This window comes from Musa acuminata, chromosome BXJ1-9, assembly GCF_036884655.1.
Source record: "Musa acuminata AAA Group cultivar baxijiao chromosome BXJ1-9, Cavendish_Baxijiao_AAA, whole genome shotgun sequence".
In the NCBI taxonomy this organism is placed as follows: domain Eukaryota; kingdom Viridiplantae; phylum Streptophyta; class Magnoliopsida; order Zingiberales; family Musaceae; genus Musa; species Musa acuminata.
In genome coordinates, this window is record NC_088335.1 from 45,032,336 (window position 1) to 45,045,750 (window position 13,415).

General features: G+C 36.5%; 1 protein-coding gene across 1 annotated transcript; it reads right to left on the minus strand.

The window, feature by feature from the left end:
- Positions 1-819: 819 nt before the first annotated feature.
- Positions 820-13,369, minus strand: LOC135593747 (homeobox-DDT domain protein RLT3-like). The gene is made up of 19 exons (XM_065084007.1): positions 13,157-13,369; positions 12,135-12,240; positions 11,843-12,028; positions 11,487-11,753; positions 10,721-10,776; positions 9,904-10,149; positions 9,689-9,748; positions 9,248-9,458; positions 9,066-9,166; positions 8,357-8,443; positions 8,110-8,241; positions 6,177-6,317; positions 4,771-4,893; positions 4,197-4,658; positions 3,247-3,678; positions 2,512-3,129; positions 2,229-2,333; positions 1,898-2,120; positions 820-1,323 (listed from the first exon to the last, which is right to left on the minus strand). Exons 2-19 carry the CDS (start codon positions 12,223-12,225, stop codon positions 1,310-1,312), a joined length of 3,555 nt encoding a protein of 1,184 aa, XP_064940079.1. The 5' UTR covers positions 12,226-12,240; positions 13,157-13,369; the 3' UTR covers positions 820-1,309.
- Between the last annotated feature and the right edge of the window lie 46 nt (positions 13,370-13,415).

Sequence of the window (13,415 nt, forward strand, 5' to 3'; positions counted from 1 at the left end):
GAGAAGCGGTGGAAGTCGCCCTGCAGCGACCGGAGCCGCCCAACTTCGGGATCGGGTGGAAGCGGACCAAGGAGATCAAGATCGAGAAGCCCAAGGGATGGGTGATCGCGGACTTCCTGGAGAAGCTGGAGGAGCTGATGGCGCCGTGAAGGAGGAGACAGAATGAGGTTGAGATCAGCATTCCCAAAGCGCGCAAACGGTTTGTTGAAATGCTCGAAAGGGAGTGTGCTTGTTGTGTTGCCATGACGGTAACGCAATCTCTACTTGGAGGAAGCCTCCTTTGTTCGCCTGACAAGAATGCAGCGGTCAGCCATATCAGATGTGCTAACCAGAGTTCACATTTGTAGAGCCGCCAACTCTAATCACTTCATGCTAACCTGAGAAAGAGAGTACTGCATTTGAGCTTACCTGCTTCAAGCTCATTTCCGTGGGTGATGCGTTCTAAGACTTGTCTTTATTGTATAATCATGCTTGCATATGTGATCCTTCTCTTGGTATACGAACTCGAGGTTTTGTTGAATAAATTGATTCATACAGGTCAATGATAACAATGTGCAGATGCCATGAATGATAACAATGTTAGGTTACAAGCTTGCATGGTCTACCTGTGGGGTTCAGACATGTAGCAGCACCAATTCGGGGGAAAGAATCAGGTAAGAACAAGAATCACGCAAGAATGCATGAGTCAATACCACACTTGAATCAAAAACTAGATTGGGACTGTGCAACATTTTGCTCAGTTTAAACTCATCATAAATAACCCCATTGTCATAATGACAGAGAGTCGTTCAGTAAGTACACAATCACCTACTAAGAGGATAGCAGAAAAGCTATTTATTCCATTGAAAGCCAACCCACCGAACTCTTCAAACATACATGAAACTGCCAACAATGGCATATGTTTGGTTTTTCCTAATTGAGGTCTAACTGGACATTAGACAGAACCTCAAGAAAAAGATAACTGTGTCGCATTCATGTGAATGAAGTAATGAATATTAACATGGATGTTACGTAGCTGTTTAACTGGAAATGGTACTTGAAAAAGATCTAGAAAAGAAAGGAAAAGGCTTCCTTGGGCATCCCTCGGTAGTTCGTCTTCGTATTATTCTAAAGCTGCTGATCCAGTTGACCTGCCCAAGGCCATGGTAAAAAATCTTCCATGGTGCTCAGAATCCCAGATTACAAATATCTGTCTCTCCGAAGAGTCAAAAGACCCAAAGCAGAAGACAATACAAGCAGCTGTCATGCTCGCAACAAATTGAAGAATGTCTGGAAATCCAGCAAGTAAGCTTGCAGAAGAATATTCATATTAGGTCCGTCTTCCTGAAACAAATCAAAATTTCCATAGATCAAATTGACAGGTACAAATGAGGGATTAGTCTTAAGGGTTATCAAAAGAAAACATGTGATGTTCATAAGAGGGACTCATCTCTAGGTATGCAAGTAACATGAGATATATAGCAGCTAATATTTGTTCACCTTTTGTATAACCAATCTATTCCTGCAAAAGAGTGGTGGCCATATGCTCAAAGAAGACAGGTATGTAAGTCTTGCAACATCTCTTCAAAAGATTGTTAGACCGAACCGAGTTTATTAGCAGTTGAGTCAAAAACCAAATATGAAAATTTTAAGTCAATAGAAAAATGAACATAGAAAGCAACAAAGCTTTTTTTAAAAAAACATCAGAAGTTTAAACTGAAGCCCAAGGTAAACATTAAGCTTCAGTACTAACAGAACAAGTTCAACCACTCGCCTGTAATAATCAAGAGACAGATGTTTTATCCTCGTATATATGATATCAAGAACTTAATAAAGAGGATAGGATAAACAAGAACTAAAGAAAAGGTTTAAACCAACAAAGTGAAAAGTAAAGTAAAAAATCACAATCCTGGCGTACGTTTTGATTGGGGCATGCATATTGGTATTCTTTCAGATTGAACTCTTGCCAAATGTGGAGCAATCAAGGAATCCAATTTGACCATCCATAGTGCAACTGCAGAAGTTGTTTGGGGCATAGTTTGGAATTGTAAGATTACATCATCTGCAACAATATCAGAACCTAACGTAGTGCAATCATACAGCCATTCCTCATTTAGGGCACCAACAAGATCAGTAAGAACCTGTCATATATAATGGAAGATCAACAGTTCACATCAAGGTCCTCATAGCATAGACGTTGAAAATAAGTCAACAATTTAGAAATTAATTAATGATATGAAAGACTAAACCTGCAAAAGCTCTGGCAAAGATGATGTACGCCGGAGCCGCTTTACCCAAAGCCAGTGAGCTGAGGTCGTCCATGTACCAGCGAGTGCTGCCTCTGGCATACTTGCCTGCAGGAAAACAGAAGACAAGGAAAAAACATAAGTAATGGGTGCACATTTCATGTAAACTCAAACAAAGATTAAGCTCACCAACACAAAATGATATGTACATGCAATTACATATTAATGAATAAATGATAGATGAAAAATCAGCACATATTAGTGAAAAAAAGTACGAACAAGTCACCTCAATTGCATGAATTGCTGCCTTCAGTGCTTGCAACTGTGAAGACAGAATTCTATGTTTTGGAAAATCACCCACATCCTCTGGTTCTCTACATGTTGCCACATGTATGGCATACCTCTCTTCAAGATCAAAATCTATCTCGAAGGTGGTATGGCAGGTCTTACAATGTTTTTCATCTCTCCAAAATAAATCATGGCAACTCTCACAACGAGCTAATGATTCCATATATGACCTCTTACTGTACTTTACAGCATTTAGTGAGGAGTAAAACATATTCCAAACCCATTTATCAAATGCTTGTAATCGGTCCCACTTTTGCTTCTTTTCTTCACTACTCCTTCCAGTTTCAATATCTATAGCACAAGAGCCACCTGATAAACTATCTAATTCCACAGAAATTAGATAATTATCAACATCTGAAATTGGTGAAGATCCATCTCCACTACTAGAATCCAAATCGGATGGTCTAGAACTTTTTGTTTGTCTGCTTCCAATCACAGCAGTCATATACTCATTCATTGCTTCACAAAGATATAATTTCCTCTTCTCTAAAGAAGCAAGCAGACAAGCTTCCCGTGTTCCCCTGCTGTCTAAGACAGATAATAGAGAATGCAAAGCCTGTAATCCAGGTACAAATAGCAAAACTTTAGGAATACATCATAAACATCTCACAAATATTATTAAGGAAAACACATAAGCTTGTAAAATTTTGGCTAACACGATAGCAAAAACAACCTGTGCTGTATCAATGACCTCCCAGTGACCATCTTCTGAAGACTCAAAATAGACCCTTCGATGGCCAGGATCGTGTGCTGTGCATGGACCAAGAAAAAGCCAATAATTGTTGTACCTACGATCAGATCCCAACAGTATACATTGTGGTGGGTGCATATCCTGGCAGGATTCTCTAACTTTAGAGTTACTTATTCCTGAAGCACTTGATTGGCATCCACTAATGTTACTAGAAGCTTTAGCATTTTTAAAACCCATGTATAATTCTGAAGGATCGGACCGAGAAACATTTAGCAAGGAATAAGTTCCGCCACACCCATTTCCCTCCAACAATGGCACTGGTAATACTTGATTGTTTGCAAGTGACTTTTTTATTTTTGCACCTGATCCACGATGCCGTTCATTTGGATTGACCAATATAGCTCTTACAGGTTCCTGTCATAGGATAATAACATAAAAAGAAGTCATTATAATGACTCGCAGGAATAAACCCCAAACAAAGATCAAACACCATTGGCTTAAAAAGTTCACTAAGCTAAGCAGCTTTCAGCAAAACAAAATAGACTTCATCATGAAAAGTGACAGATTAGGATTGGAACATGCAAGCTATTAATGAAGAACTATGAATCAAGTCCGAGAAAATAGGATAATGGAACAAACTGAGTTTATCTGCTTAAAGAGTACCCACAAAAAACTTTTGTATGACCAGGTGTGAGACGGTAAAGCTCATGTAGATCCACATAAGAGAAATAAATTTAAATACTTATCTAAGCAAAGAGAAATATATGAACAAGATAGCAAACAGAAAGAAGTGGCAGCTAAGAGATCAGGTTTGTTCCATGAGAGAAAAGTGGTCTTGAGAACACAACTCAAACCAACTTAGAAACACTGAATCTTAGCTATAATCAGGTTAGTGAATTCACTGCAGACATATGAATATGCATATTATATACCTCCATTCTTAAACTGGAACCACCACCAACAAGATCAACAAGAGCAACTATAGCATCCATCTTCTCTTCGATACTTAATGTTGAGTATTCACCCTCCATAAGCCCTTGCATCCAGGCTTCCCCTGAATAGCTTTCATCAATTTCAGTATATTCAGTTATCCTCTTGCTGGTTTTCTTATGTAGGGAGTTGTACTTAATAATTCGCCTATCATGAATAGTGGATTCCATCTCCTCACAATCGTCGCTGCTACCACTTGCATTGTCATCCTCAGAGTCATCATCAACACTTCCTGAATCCTCAGTATCTGAATGAGAATCACCTTTCCCTTTAATCTGAGGGTCAACTCGAAGACGATATGCAGAAGGTCCTATCTTCTCAAACAATGTAATGTCACTTGAAAGAGTTGAATATATTAACTTTTCCAATTCTTCTGTTGTGTTGGGAAAGCCAAGTTCAACAATCTGAAAAAAAAACAACTTTTACTATTGTCATCACTCATAACATGAAAATTTGCTCAGCATCTTTTCATGGACATTTGAATCTTGAGACAATATATAATCTAGTAATTTGTACCTGAGGTGCTCCTGCCAGCTCAGAAACTTTTAACCCACCACTTCCTTGCTTGGATAACAAACTAAACAGTTCACCCTTTAATGTGTGTGGACGTAGACCATATTTCTCCATTCGATTCCTCTCCTAAAAAAAAATAAAGAAAGATAACTTTATACACCATGAACCAGCATACAGATTACAGAATTTATATCATGAACTAGAATCCATAGAATTTTTTGTTTATTTTACAAGTCAAATGGACAGGGTTTGTGATGCATACTCAGGAGAGGCCATAAATAGATGAAATAGGTCTACTTTAATACTACACTCAGCTGGCAATTGAACATGCAAATAAGATGTTAAAAAATTCCACTGAATCAAATCTGATCAGTCAGCAGACAGGTAAAAGGTTTTGAGAAATTAAAATGTAAAGCCAGTACATGTTGGAGGCAACCATGATCTATATTACTAGATTTAAGTAACAATAGAAATAATCTGTTCAATCAACCTATCACAATGATGAAATGAGGAACAATGATTTATTTGGCCAGCTTTATGACTTCCCCTACCCAAGCAAATTTAACGGAGAATATGGTTCCACACTATTACACAAATGCAAACACTTATTTTACATGATGTATGGACAAAGTAAATTAAAGCACAATCCTCATGACATAAAAGCACCTTTTTTCATTCGCTTGTTTAAATCATCATCAAGAGCGATCAGAGAATAAAGTACTTTATGATCTCCGTGCATTAGTTGCAGGTTTCTAACTAACTGCTAATCATTCTATAATGTGATATCTCCTAATCAAAGACTAAATAGGTTAATACACTTCACTGAAGCAAAAGCTAGATAAAAAGGACCTTATAAAAAAACCACATAATGCTACAACCAATGCATATCTTTTATGAAACAAATCTGAACTTCAAAAACATGTGTACATGATATTTCATGGATAATGAAAAGCAAAAAAACATTAAGTGGTGCACATAGCACACAGCCCAAGCCGAACAACAGATTCACCCCATCAAACATGTGTGTTCATATTTCAAACTAAATTTATCGACATCATAGCCAGACAACAAATAAGTTTACGTCACAGACAAGTGGAAATCAAAATCTACTTCCTATACCTGCAGAGCATTTCATGCCATCGAAACATACAATCATACTCACACAAGGAAAAACAAATGCATTAGGCAGTGCACCGAGGACAGAAGGAAATCAAACCCTTTTTCTTCAACATGTTCAAGATTTTGAAACCATGATAAGACAATGGTAACTCACACATAAACCACCCATATGAATTGTGCAGATAGTGTTAAGAAAAGGAATTTTATAGAAATATGGATATAAGACACATGTTTAATTCATTATGCATGGAACACTGACAAATATTAGAGAAAATGTGTCATCTGTATACCCTATTATAATTTCCTCTCTGAGCAGTATTCTGTTTTGAACCAAAACCAGCCGCAATTAACACGTGCCGTAGTATTTCAACCCAAGTAAGAGGATTGAGAGATCGCCTCCAATGGTCAACATCAATATCTTGTTCTCTTACCTACATGAGAAAATCCAACATATCATTGGATGTTTCAGTGAAAAGAAAAAAAATTAAATAAAAAAACATATTCATATAAACACCCCAGTAGAAATCTTTGCTTAACAATGGGAAGGGACCTTTTGAACGAATTCACTTATGGCTTATTGATTTGACTGTTAATTGTCATCTTGATGTAGGACCACAAGTTCATGACACAGGATCTTTTTCTTTTTGTGAAAATAGAGGATACGAAGGTAATCATCAGAAAGATAATAGATAAGATAAAGATAACCATCAAACTCACTCTGACTTAAGGAGGAAATTTCAGGAACAAAGATCTCCCATCTCCAGGCATCTCTCGTCCACACAAAAAAGAAATGTAACCCCATTCCACTCATCAATGGTGTGGCAAAAGAACTTTAGTTCATTCAATTATTTATACCATAATAGAGTCCCACGTCACATTGGGAAGTGATTTGAATTGATTTGTTAGGATCAGATGGGCCTGCTGCTACAAACTTGAGCTTAAGTGCTTTGGATCAATGATTTAGGTTCATCAAGTTAATAGTTCTGTTATTCCATCGGATCATATTGTAGCAGCAGGCCCATCTTTTTTCCCTTCTTTTACAAATCCAGGTACAAGAAGAAAAGGAAAAAAATGAAAAAAAAAATTGAGAAAGAGTACAGTGACATCACACAAATCAAGATATAAAGCATTAAATCTGTCCTCTTGGGAAGATAAATATTCATATTTTAACAAATTGTATTTCTTGATTGATTGATAGACTTCTTTTTGTATATTCTTCAAATTATGACACTCCCTTGTATGGTAAAATCTTGAATAACCCCTAAAATCTTCAACCAAGCCCAAGATGTATATCCTTCCTTTTTCTGTTTGGCTTTATTTTTCCTTCTTTCTGGCAATCTAGGGAAACTAAACTAGAAATAGTAGAGATGCTACCATTTCCTTCTTTTTCTGTAGCAATTATGACAGTTACAAAATACCCCAAAACTAATAAATTTTGTTCAAATGATAATTTCATTAAAATGGTCCTGCATCACAACTGCAGGTATTTCCCCCACTGTAGGCCACACCAAACTCAATCACAGCCCAACCTTTTTTCAGCACTTGAGCCTAGCTTAGAAAGCCGACACAAGTTTGTTCTAGATTAAACTCAAGTTGAAGTTAGAATGATAGCAACTTATTGTGTAATAGCATAACCTGGGAAAATAAAGGGTCTAGGTATTGGGACAAACTGGATCAAAATACATGAACTATTTAGATGCCAAATGGCTTAACATCTTCGATTAAGTTGGAGCAGCCAATTTTGCAGCCTTCCTCATCAAACGATACATCTTACCCTTTTTCTATAGAGACATCTATTTCCCCTCTCACCGAATGCTATATTGTTCTCATCTCTTTTCCATCAATGCCAATTTGCTAGCCTTCCCTTCCCAGCGACAGCACATGGATAAATGTGCACTTACATAAAATAAAAAGACTTAGCAAACACAAAAGTACTGGCCCGATCAAATAGCTGTCACCCACTCCCTCGTATGTCAGCTACATCTGATATGACAATGAGATTAAGAATTATAACTACAAAAGTTATAATTTAATAATGATAAACAAATATATACATAGTGAAGTAATCTACAAACAGATATAACAAACAGAATTAACTCCAAAAAATATATATAAGCAATGACATAGACCATCCTTTGTTGGTTTGTTGCAAAGGAAAAGAAAGTAACATGTAGAAATAAAAAATTATAAATAAGCATATCATTTTCTTTATATCAGACTTACAAAGTTCAAAAACACCAAAAACCTGCAGGCATTAGAAGCCCGAGGGATAAATCCTGCAGTTATCTCCTTTTCAGTATCAAGCATAAGAAGCTTGAGAAGTGCCACATGAACTTTTCCTAACAACAAAGAGTCCTGCAATGCATATGTGATATGGAACACTTCATTACGATCCAGAACTTGCAGATAGTAAAACGTCAAAGAGTTGAGAAAATCATTCCAGTAATGAACAAGCCTTGTAGAAATGGACCTTGTCATGAAACGCCTGAACAAACTCATCAAGTGTAAAGGGGCCTGCTTCAATAGTTACCGAATGGGTAAGTATAAACTGCACAACCTGCAAGTAGATTGCAAAGTATGATATATCATAATTAGAACAGCATGAAAAACACAACACCACGGTAAATCTGCCTAATTATTTTTTCTACTCAAATGGCGAGCTCATTATCTAATAGACTGTAAATTTTCTAAGATATTTTTGGATAATCACACATAATGACTGAAAATTTATCAAAAACATTTATGTATTATCTTAAATTTATGGTATATAATTAAAAAATTACTAACATATCAAATATTTTATCCAAAAATATATATATGTGATTTCCAAGTTGATCAGATGTTTTATAAATAGCAAGTGGACATGTTGCTATAGAGCCTCTTCATTATGAATAGTGGGTAGAAGTTGCCTAGTCAAGTTATAAGCACAAAGCAAACCACTAAGATAAAATATAAATTTGTAATTTATTCTACTAAAAGGTGTCAAATTATTTAATAAGCGAATAAAATATAAGAAAATGATCACGTAGGATTACCATAGAAGTTTCATATAAAGTAGCTATGGTATATTAAGCAAAACCACTGTTTTTTTATGACCAATTATTTTAAATGTAGAAGAAAAAAGGCTGACCTTAGTGCAGTGAAGTCAGAAAATAACTATCAGAGCAGAGGGCAGTTACCTTGAAAAGTTTCTTCACAAGTTCAGGTGAAGAATCCCAAGGTCTAGTTGAGAATAATTGTTTCATTTTAATAGTTTGTGGAGGAAACCTGGCCAACAAGTCTAGAAGACGAAAGAACCAAAATCATGGTATGCTTTGGCAAACAGAGCTGATCCACTAAGAATACTGGAAAAGTAACCAACCTTTGCAAAGGGGACAACCATGTCTGCCATTTGAAGCAAGGTGGGCAGAACATCGTAACGGGTTAGATCCCACCTGTAACTCCTTGAGTTCCAGCTCCTCATCATCAACTAAATCAATTAGTTCGCTTGATTGCTCTGAAAATTTATCAAGAAAAAGCTTGCAATCTTTTAAACAAGGTTCTTTCTGATTCATATCTTTGCCCGATGAGACCTGAAAAGTAAGAAGCAAACATAAGGAGAGGATCCCCCAGAACTGGTCATATGCATAGGGCACTTCTAATTACTCAATCTGCAAAACTGGTACTGTACACAGCTCAGATTGACACTATGATCATCCAATAGAAACGTTACAGATGTCTTGAGTTGCAGTCTTGTAAATCCATAATCTTTTTTGCATATGAACTAAAAAATAATGTCCATCGGAAATAGAAGCAGGGTCACCTTTCCTATTCTTGTAGAAGGCTTTCTCCTTTCCTGTGACTTTCTCTGAGAGCTTTGTCTCTGAAACAATAAAAACAAAGCACAATATTTCAGGAACATATGATAAGCACAATAAGCCATTGGTTAAAAGATTTAATAGTATAATCTGTAAGGATAATAACATAGTCTCCTAGTGCCATGGTTGAAAAATCATAACCAGAAAATAAACCATTTACCATGCGTGATTCTCTTTGCTGCAGTTGTTTTGCAGCATGAGAGGATGGAGCCCTACGAGAAGCAGTGGATCTTAAGGGCTTCCAAGAAGCACTTCTGTCAGTATAATTCACACCAGTTGGAAGTTCTTGAGAACTGGGGCATGTTGCACGCCATACGGTCATCAATCCCTTGCCCATTCCATGCTTCCTTGTACAAAGATCACTTTCAGGAAGAGATCTGGTAGCAAGGATATGAGACACCAATGCCTGCAAACAAGAATTTTTAAAATAAAAAGAGAGAGCAAACAAAGAAAAAAAATTACATTTGTTACTTTCATCTCAAAGAAGAACTTCTGTAGAGATTCTAACATGAAAGGACAGTCGATGACTCATGTTTTCAATTTTTTTAATTTTTAACAATGATTCACTTATTAAAATGAAAAACCAAGCTCATCAATCACGATAGAAGCACATATTTGAAAAGCTAGCAAACTGACCACAAAAGTGGGCAAAAAGTACTCAAAATATGAACAAACATAATTTTACAAAAATTTAAAATAAATGCTACATAGGATAGCAAATTAATATTTTGAAGTTACGTTACCATAAAAAAGAGATAACATTGACAGAGAACAAGATAAACTAAAAAATCCAATATGAACAACTAGGCTCGAATGACATACTGCCACATTGATGCTTTAAAGGAAAAGATGCTTGGCTTGTGTTTCAATTATTCACAAGTGACTAACATCATGCCAGTTAGCTAAACATGATTAGTATTTGGTACTTCCAAAAAAATATCTATTACTTGTCAAACTGATTGAAGTTTGGGAAGTACCTTTCTCCTTTTGGGGGTTTGTAGTTTGCCATGACAGGGCTCAGGCTCCTGCAATTCTACAATAAGAATAAAGGTTGGGTTACACATTATAATGATGCAGTTAAAACCATGAAAAATATAAGTAAAAAGGATCTAGACTGATAAAAAAAAGGTACCCATACACTTGAAGAAGTACTCAAAAGAATCATCTAAAATTGTTAGAATAACAGTTACAAAGTTACTTGTTTAGACAAATAGAATACCAAAAATAGTTTCAGAAGGCAGAAAATGGCAAAGGACTCTACTTTTGGAACAGAAAGACCGGCAGACTGGTTTTGGCGTATTTTGGCCCATAAAATGTTGCTAAGATGAGTTGTGCCAGAATGCATTCAAATGGCTATCACACAAGAGAATGATTTTGGATACTGTTATCGATGACAATAGTCACAACATCTCCACAAGATGAATATAGCTCCAAGTCCCTTCTAAGCCTTAAAAGGAATCAAACCCAGACTACTCCAAGAGTGAAGTCAAGCTTAAGCAAAGATATCCTTGTACTCAGCAACTCCAAAAATCCTTCTATAGAATACCACCAAACAAGTGCACTGTTTGAATCTTTCAATAATTATATTCTAAAAAATGCTTAAATTTTCTTTGTTCCACTGCATGAATCTAGAAATGTCATTTCACTGGAAATAAGTATCACTATCGATCTAACCATTCTAGACAATTAAGTATATAAGCTTGCAGATACATCACTAAATTTGAGAACAGAGCATGAGCATACCTGTATGGTAACAAATTGCATTTCCGGGAGGAGCATCAAACTCTATTCCAAGGGTAGGACCATCTTTGCGGAATATTTTCTTCAATATATAATCTTTAGAGAGCAGAATCTGTAAGAGGACCTGGTCCTTATCTGTATGATTTATTCTCCCAACTGAATGGCTCTTCATCAGTCGCTCCAATACCTTATGTCTAGCTTTCTGTTTGACAAGTTGATACATTCTCTCAATAGCACATCTTGATGTAATGCCAGCTACTCTCCCATGACCTGATAAATTTTGCTTATTACTGGTTTGGTCAAGTTTCACAATACTCAGACAATGTCCACTATAGATGGGTACAACTAAAGAATCTTACCATCGGTGAATTTAGATGCTTGGGAACTACTTCCATTAAGAAAGCTTTCTACATTAGAAGTCATTGTTTCATTATCCCTTCTTTCTTTTCTTCTCCTCTCAACAAACCAGATGCGAATTTGATTATATGTCAAATTCAGCAATGATGCATATTCTTCCATTTTAGTTTGCTCAGGATATTTCTCCTCTACAACAACAAGTAACATAAGATCAGTATAAGAATGCTAGCACACAAGGAACTCCTTGCTATAAAGACAAACTCAAAGATCCAACTGGATACGGAAAAGTAACACCTGAGTAAAATTTTTCCAAAGACTGTAGTTGGTTCGTGGTCTTCTTCTTTGTTTGATTGTCTGCTTGTCCATTGCTAGCATCAATGCCCATCAATCTAGTAATGAACTAGAGAAGAATAGTATGCAACAGAAGCAGGACCATGGAAATCATCAGAAAATTTTAATTGGATTCATTATCTCTCTGATAAAACATAAAGAAAAGTTACAAGAAACTAACTATCAAGATATTCTAATCAAATGTATGTTAATAAATTAGTTAGAACTAAGCTCGTTACATATTTCCATGGAATATAACGACAGCAAATGTCTTCTTGTCAATTGATTCATTGTAGAGTACGTTAAAAAGAACTCATCATCTAACCAAGACCACATCCATATCGTGAATCATTCAGCAATTAGCCATTTTCTTAGTCAAAATTAGAATTACATGCAACTAAAAAGTCAAAACATGATAATAACGCATAATTACTTGAGAATCAACCGCCCATGAATCCCTCTAAATTAACCACAGAAATGAAACATAATGTCCAAGAAGCTTCCCCATGAATTCTTGCAGAAAAAAGTATCAAATCCATAAAAAAAACAGAGAAAAAAAGTATGCAATTGTTTGGTTGACCAAACAAATTAAGATTAATTGGCTCAACCATATATTTCATGAGCAAGAACGGGAAAAATGCAAAATAAATCAATTCTTTTTCCTTTCGGTTCTCAATACAACGATTATCGACATCAAAAGACATTCACGCCAATCAATCGTAACTAAAGTCAAAACCCTGTAACCTAAAACCATTTCAACGCAGACATCAATTCGTATCTACCAAGACCAGCTCAAGAATTCGTTGTACGACGGCTCAAACCCCGCGAAACCAAGTCAAAAACACTCGAGGCGACACTCGAAGCATCCAGGCGCAGACCCACAACCAAAATCACACAGCATCAGTACATCGCGCACCTTGACTTCCAAACTTACAGGATTCCACAAAACCAAAAAAGGACCGATGGGATTCGAACGAAACTGGTACCTGGAAAAGGAAGGAACCGAGTATATCAGAGTTCCCAAGCACATCCGGAGTGAGGCTTCTGGTGGGGGGGTTTAGGGTTTACGGTGAAGGATTGAAGGAGACGAGGGGTGAGAAATCGCCGAGTGAAGTGGAGGCGATGCGGTTCGTCCACATTTATACATGTGCGTGCGTCGGGGTTTCTCTCGTTTCCAGCACCAAAACCCTACTCTTCTCTCGCCCTATCTTCTGCTTTTATTTTGTGTCGATTTTTTTTAATGGC